General features: G+C 37.1%; 1 protein-coding gene and 1 non-coding gene across 2 annotated transcripts in view; both read left to right on the top strand.

The window, feature by feature from the left end:
- Positions 1-7,796, top strand: part of SPATA5 (spermatogenesis associated 5) — a 329,712-nt gene that overhangs the window by 85,099 nt on the left and 236,817 nt on the right. Inside the window, exons 12-13 of the mRNA XM_030884790.2 lie at positions 6,409-6,462; positions 7,339-7,418. Of these exons, the coding sequence (XP_030740650.1) occupies positions 6,409-6,462; positions 7,339-7,418 (134 nt within the window). The remainder of the gene's footprint in view (positions 1-6,408; positions 6,463-7,338; positions 7,419-7,796) is intronic.
- Positions 840-1,007, top strand: LOC115868605. The gene has a single exon (XR_004045694.1). It is a non-coding gene; the product is annotated as a U1 spliceosomal RNA (small nuclear RNA).

Here is a 7,796-nt window from a genome sequence, read left to right on the forward strand (position 1 = left end):
GGGGTAGAAAGGGGGAACCAATTACAAGAATCTGAGTATTGCCTCCTCCCTGGGGAATGGACAGCAGAGAAGAGGGCGGAGGGAAACATCGGACAGGGTAACTTATGACAAAACTATAATAGTTTATCAACTATGAAGGGTTCATGAGGGAGGGGGGAGTGAGGAAGGAGGGGGAAAATGAGCAACTGATTGATATTAGGGGCTAAAGTAGAAGGCACATGTTTTGAGAACGATGAGGGCAACAAACGTACATATGTGCTTGACACAATGGATGGATGTATGGATTGTGATGAGAATTGTACGAGCCCCCAATAAAATAATTTTTAAATAAACCAAAAGAAATTCTGTAGTTTAACCAAGTTCACTGAAGTGAGCAGGATGAGTGGAGTGCAGGGAAAGAGAAGAATCATGGAGCAGATTTTGGGTCTGATGGACATGAGCTTGGAAGGAGATGCTCTCTTCTATTGGTCAACCCGTGGCCGTGGTGATGGTGAAAAGTTACTGAGAAAATCTCTGAAAGAAACTTGGCTGTGGAGTCTAGGCTTACGGCTGTGCCGAGCATGCCCGTTTCATTGAAATTCTCAGTTGTCATCTATAAAGGTATGTGTTGGTTCTGGCCCAAGACCCAGACCTCAACATCACAAAGCACTCTTTTTCTTGGTGCATTGGGTATTTTTCTCTCACCCTGTGTACAGCTTCTAATGTAGTGTTATACCAGGAACTATGTCCTGTTTCATGCCTTCTGTAGTTCCTAACTTTTGATTCTTCTATAGATGTATTGTTCCTTGTGATTATTTAGCTTCTTAATGTTGAGGTTTTTAAATTTAATTTTCTTTATAATACTTACCTGGCAGGGGAGGGAGATTCCATGATCACGAAGGTGGTTTTCCCAGAGCGAGGCTTATCCATTGCACTCCGGATGTGCTGACCCCTGTGATTTCCCCAAATGTGAGAAACTCGTTTGCATAATTTGTGGTAGTGGGGGACTGCGTTTGCGCGCTCCCCTTAAAAAAAATAAATAAATAAAATAAAATTTATATTTTCAGTTTCTCTTTCAAATTGTGTTATCTTGCCTCATTTTCTTGAATTAGAAGTTATTAGCATTGATGTTCAAGATTTATTTTTACTTTTTGAATGAGTAATCATAGAATAATTAATAACCATCCAAACACTATCCATACAGTCAATTGTGACTCACAGTGCCCCTATAGGACAGAATAGAACTTCTCTCTAGGATTTCTGAGGCTGTAAATCTTTTCTGGAGCAGACAGCCTCATCTTGCTCTCTCAGAGTTGGTGGGTGGGTTTAAACTGCTGACCTTGCAGTTAGCAGCCCAACACATAACCTACTGTACCAGCAGGACTCTAGGGAATTATTAATAGTAGCCTATTATTTTTAGGGCTTATGTACATATCAATTCAGCTGTTAAAATATGTTTCCTAATTCAGTTTCTAGACCAGATAAAAAATTAATATCCAGAAAACATTAGTCTTATCATATTTAACCTGCTGGGATAGCATAACAAAATAAAGTATCATATATTATCTGGGGGATAGTATTTTTGTTTTTACTGCTATTGTATTGTCTTAAGAATTCAGGTGTTCAAGTTTACAGAGCAACAAAAATAAAGCAAATGTATCTGAAAATGTTTGTGCAGCTGTTCTTGTAATCTAGTGAGAAATAATCCTCAATCTTATCTTTTACTGTGTTTCATTATTATACACCATGTCAATCACAAATCCAAGTATAATAGTTACATCTCATGCTTTTGCTATTTTGACTCTTTCTTCACTACTGATTTTTTCCCCGGTTTTCCCTGGTGATTTTTAAATGTGTCCGACACCTGCTTGGTGCTTTTGGCTATTACAATTCAAATCAGGTTTTTATATGTCCTAAATGTCTGGGGAAGGCAAGTTAACCAAAGTGTTAACTATGGTTAAATGTTATGGAATATGCTCATAGAAACCCAAACTCACTTGAGATAGAATTACATGTATGTAATGTGAGTAAAAGACCTGGAAAATTAATAAAAAGTACAGCAGCAGGTCATACAGAAAGCTATTCTGGGAAATCACTTCAAAGAAATTGAAAACTGGCATTAAGCACTAGGCAAGAAATGCCTTGGGCAAAAAACAAACAAAAAACACAGCTAAATTGAAGAGTGAGAGAGGAGGTAAGGAATAGAGTTCAAGCCATTTCTTTAAAAATATATAATGCAAACTTTCCCAGCAGTTCATTCATTTAGTCAATTAATAGGGGTAAAAAACAATTCAAATTTTTGAACATACTAAAAACTACAGTTATCACCCCAGTCATTTTTAGAATATTTTTTTTAACATTTTATTAGGGGCTCATACAACTGTTATCCCAATCCATACACACATCAATTGTGTAAAGCGCATTTCTACATCGTTTCTCAAAACATTTTCTCTCCATTTAAACCCCCGACATTAGGTCCTCATTTTTTCCCTCCCTCCCCGCTCCCCCCTCCCGCATGAGCCCTTGATAGTTTATAAATGGGTATTTTGTCATATCTTGCCCTGTCCGACGTCTCCCTTTATCCACTTTTCAGTTGTCTGTCCCCCAGGGAGGAGGTCACACACAGTTCCATGTAATCGGTTCCCTCTTTCCTACCCATTCTGCCTTTACCCTCCCTGTTTTGCCACTCACACCACTGGTCCTGTAGGGCTCATCCATCCTGGATTCCCTGTATTTTCAGTTCCTATCTGTACCAGTGTACCTCCTCTGGTCTAGCCAGACTTGCAAGATCGAATTCGAGTCATGGTAGTGGTAGAATATTTTTTTAAATCATCTTATTGAGGGTTCGTACAGCTCTTATCACAATTCATCCATCCATCCATCCATTGTGTCAAACACATTTGTACATATGTTGCCATCATCTTTCTCAAAACATTTGCTTTCTACCTGAGCCCTTTGTATCAGCTCCTCATTTTTCCTCTCCCTCTCACCACCGACCCCCTCATGAAACCTTGATATTTTATGCATTATTGTTATTTTGTTATATCCGATGTCTCCCTATACCCACTTTTCTGCTGTCCATCCCCCAGGGAGGAGGTTATATGTAGATCCTTGTAATTAGTTCCCCTTTCCTACCCCACCTTCCCTCCACCCTCCCAATACACCATTCTTGCAACTGGTCCTGAAGGGATCATCTGTCCTGTATTCCCTGTGTTTCCAGTTCCTATCTATACCAGTGTATATCCCCTGGTCTAGCTGGATTTGTAAGGTAGAATTGGGATCATGATACTGGGAAGGAGGAAGTATTTAAGAACTAGAGGAAAGTTGTATGTTTCATCGTTGCTATACTGCACCCTGACTGGCTCATCTCCTCCCCATGGCCCTTCTGTAAAGGGGGTGTCCAGTTGCCTACAGATGGGCTTGGGGTCCCCAGTCTGCACTCCTCCTCATTCACAATGCTATGATTTTTTTTTTCTTTGATGCCTAATGCATGATCACACGAGCTGGTGTGCTTCTTCCATGTGGGCTTTGTTGCTTATGAGCTAGTTGGCCGCTTGTTTACCTTCAAGCCTTTAAGAACCCAGACACTATATCTTTTGATAGCCAGGCACCATTAGCTTTCTTCACCAAGTTTGTTTATGCACACATTTGTCTTCAGCAATTGTATAGGGAAGGTGAGCATCATGGAATGCCAATTTAATAGAGCAAAGTATTCTTGCATTGAGGAAGTACGTGAGTGGAGGCCCTATGTCCATCTGCTACCTTAATACTAAATATATAAAATGTGCACATATATCTATTTCTCTATCATATGTAAATATGTTTACATATTTAGACCTCTATAAATGCCCTTTGCCTCCTAGTTTTTTGCTCTATTTCCTTTTACTTTCCTCATGTCCCACTATCATACTCAGCCTTCATTTGGGTTTCAGTAATTCCTCTGGGTTACATTGCCCTTGCTGAATCCCTACCAGGCCTCTTACACCCTCCTCGCCACTGATTTTGGATCACTTGTTTGTTCCCTTTTCCCTGGGTTTGCTAACACCATTTCCTTTCCCCCACCTCTCCCTCTCCCGTGTTCCCCCCGAAACTGTTGGTCCCATTGTTTTCTCCTCTGGATGATTTATCCAGCCTATATTATCTAGATAGACATATTTTCATCTTTCTTGTATTCATTATTAGTTCCCATTTCCTCACCAGTCTCCCTCCTCTGTAACACCAAGAAACTATTACTCCTATTATTGCCTTTTATTGATTTACCTCTCCTGAATTTTGTATAGAAAAAAAACCCAGAGCAAAATAACAGCAAAACCAACAAAATAAAACAGAAAGAGATCTAATGTTTTTAAGGAGTTAAATAATTTAAGAGCAAATTCAGCAGTGACTTACCATACTATATAGGACACCTCTACACTAGTGAAAGCAAACCCAAAACCTCTTTGTTGAGGAACCAAATAAGACTCATGGTGATCTCATGCGTTACCGCTCTCTGTGCTTTTCTTCAATGTAATCTTTACAGAAGCACATCACTGGGCCCTGCCATGGTGTCTGGGACATGCGCAATGGCCAACTTTTAAGTCAGTAGATAGACACAAACGTTTGCCTACCAAGGGACCTTTCTGTCAGTCAAGGATAAATGATCCCTTGTCTGTAACGGGTTTTGATACCATTCATTCCAATCTTCAAATTAACAGAGGAGCCCTGGTGGCATAGTGGACTACACAATGAGCTGCTAGTCCCAAGGTCTGCAGTTTGAACGTGGGCCTTGAGAGAAAGATGAGGCTGTATACGCCTGTAAAAATGCAGTTTCAGAAACCCAAAGGGGCAGTTCTACCAACTGGATGGTGGTTGGTTTGGTTTGAGTTTAGAACAGCAGTTTAGAAAGAACTCAGACTTCGCCATTGCTGTTTGATATGCTTACTAGAAATACTGTTGAATGTAAATTGAGAGTACTATTATTTAAATTATTAAGGGGACATTTATTTCTTGTGAGGACTAAGAGCAAACAGTGAACATTATAATTTTTATAGAGAAATCTGGACCGAGAACCAAAGATTGCTATTCCTATTACCATTTCACCCACTTCACAAGACTTTGGTCATGCCAGTTGGCCTTTTTGCACTTTGTTTTCATCAGCTTTTAAGTGACGTAGATTAGATTGAATGACTCCCAAATACCTTTCCAATAATAACATAATCCATTTGTTTTAATTGATTGCTTAATTTCCAAGAATTAGATGTATATTTGACTGCAAATTGAACTATGGTAGTTTGTCCTGTGATCCCTTTTCTGTCGATGGTACAGTAAATTGTAATATGGTAAATATCCTTGAAACTGATGAAAACCTTTGCAAATTTCAGTGTCAGAATACAGTGATTTTATACAACTTGAACTTCAAAGTTGAAATAACCTCTCTTGCTGCTGATACTGCTTTAAGTGCTCATAGAATGCTAGATCTTTATAATATATCATTTCATCTGTTGGTGTTGTATTTAGCTGTCCAGTTTTCTAGGTAGATACATTAACATGAAATTATGCACAGAGCTACCTGATGTCTAGAGACTCTGGGGAAATCATTTTGATGTCTGTTAGGCCAGACTATTTGAATTATTCCAAATCACGTTTTCTTCACAGCAAGTAAAGAATCAGGGTATTTATTAGTAGAAAAATGATTAAATAAATTGTAATATTCTCATTATTGGAATACTGTGTTGTCAGAGTATGCATGGAAGACTGGATTAGGGAAGAAGTTTGGCAGAAGGGGAGCCAGCAAGGATGGTGTTTTATAGCCACAATGCACTGTCATATACCTTTATAACCTATCATTTGTTCTTGAGGTTTTGACAAAATTTTAACGGTCAAAGAACAATTATTATTTTTTCACACCGACTATTAAGTTTCCAAGGTAGTTGCAAATCTGTTCCATGTTTTATTAATTTTAAATCAGTTTTTAAAAACTTTGTGTTTGTTTTTGGTTGGCTGTTTTATTTTTTTTATTGTTTTGAGAGAAAGACATTGTCACTTAAGGGCAAGCATCCTTTCTCACCTCCATGTAGTACTAAAATTTACCTTTTAATTATACCTATGCCATATTTTCAGAACTTCAACAGAATATCAAATGTTTTTGCTAGTACATCAGGCATTTTAGACATAACAATCTTTCTGTTACCTATCGTAACCTTTTGATAATTCTACTTTTCAGAGAAGAAAAAGTGAAATGAACATAATCTTGTAATTTTAAAGTATTGTGGAAGTAATATACAAAACAGTATGAAATAACACAGAATATAAGCATGCTAAAGAACTGCTTTAATTAAAAGCATATTTTAGTTTTATTTTTCTCTTTGTATTATTTTCTCCATTATGTAAATGCAAGCACATATTTGCATTTACAAGGAAACTGAAAGATTAATGTTTTCTATTATATAGGGGCCTGAGTTAATGAATAAATACGTTGGTGAGTCTGAAAGAGCTGTCAGAGAGGTAAGATTATATGTTAAGTGGAGCTCTACATAGGAGAACCTTACTTCCATTCTTCCATATGATTTCCAAAATGGTGTCCTTTGAAATCTTTCTTTTAAAATTGATATTTCCAAATCTAAATTCTACTGCTGTAATTTTTCTTCGGGTACAATATTATTTTATTATATAAAAATTAATACATTGTCTGGAAAACATTGGGTTCTTTAAAATATCCTAATATTGCTATCTCTTATTTTCACCAAATAAACCTTTAAAGAAACAAAATTACTGCCAGTTTATTTAAGAAACAAATACAGAACACACACACAATGGAGAATGCATAGTCTGACTGAGATTTAAATCCTTCAAACTAGATAACCCTTTAAATTGAATAAGTATAATACAGTGAAACCTCTGGCAGCCAGAAGTTGACAGTACTGGCAGGTTTTTTCCAGATCTCTTTAAGTTTTCCACCTCTGTGGTCTTAGCACTTTTAAGTGGAAAATTTTTTATATTTAAGTCTTAAAGTTCAGTTCTTATTCTTCTGCATTGTAGACATATGTTCATTTTATGGATATTAAAATTGAGGTTTAGAAAAGTAAAGTAGCCTGCTGCGGGTCACGTGGATAGCAAGTAGTGGACTGAATTATAACAGGTTATCTTTCTAAATTGATTGTTTAACCAAATTGTTTCCTACACATCTATATGATGGGTAGTTTGGGCTCTGTTTATGAGCAAGCAACATGGAAAAAGGTACCTTTAAATCCTTTAGAAATCCCACCCTGGACATGTTTTTTAAGGTGTACAAAGTGATTTGACAGGTACATAATAGAATTGATGATCCAATTTCAACTACAGTTTTCTGATCTTTAGTTAATGTGCCTCTCTTTCCCCTAGATTTTCCGCAAAGCCAAGGCAGTAGCTCCTTCAATTATTTTCTTTGATGAACTTGATGCCTTGGCAGTTGAAAGGGGCAGGTAAGCATTATATGGAGTGTGCCTCTGTGTGTGTGTGTGTGTGTGTGGTGTGTGTAATATACTCTCAATACAAATTTTGTCTATTGAAACATTAGGCCAAAAGATAACATTTTCTTCATCTTGTATAGGTTTTTTCCCTCATTTTCCCATTAAGTTTTTATACTGTATGATCTTTGCATGTCCATTTTGTTTGGTGGTGGGGCAGGGTTCACCAATATCACACTTTTGACATTCGTTGTTTTTTTTGTTTTTTTTAAATTATTTTTTTTATTTTTTTATTTTTTAACATTTTATTAGGGGCTCATACAACTGTTATCCCAATCCATACACACATCAATTGTGTAAAGCGCATTTGTACATCGTTTCTCAAAACATTTT

Source organism: Echinops telfairi, unplaced genomic scaffold (genome assembly GCF_000313985.2).
Source record: "Echinops telfairi isolate 266 unplaced genomic scaffold, ASM31398v2 ScPeMD7_14;HRSCAF=57, whole genome shotgun sequence".
NCBI lineage: Eukaryota > Metazoa > Chordata > Mammalia > Afrosoricida > Tenrecidae > Echinops > Echinops telfairi.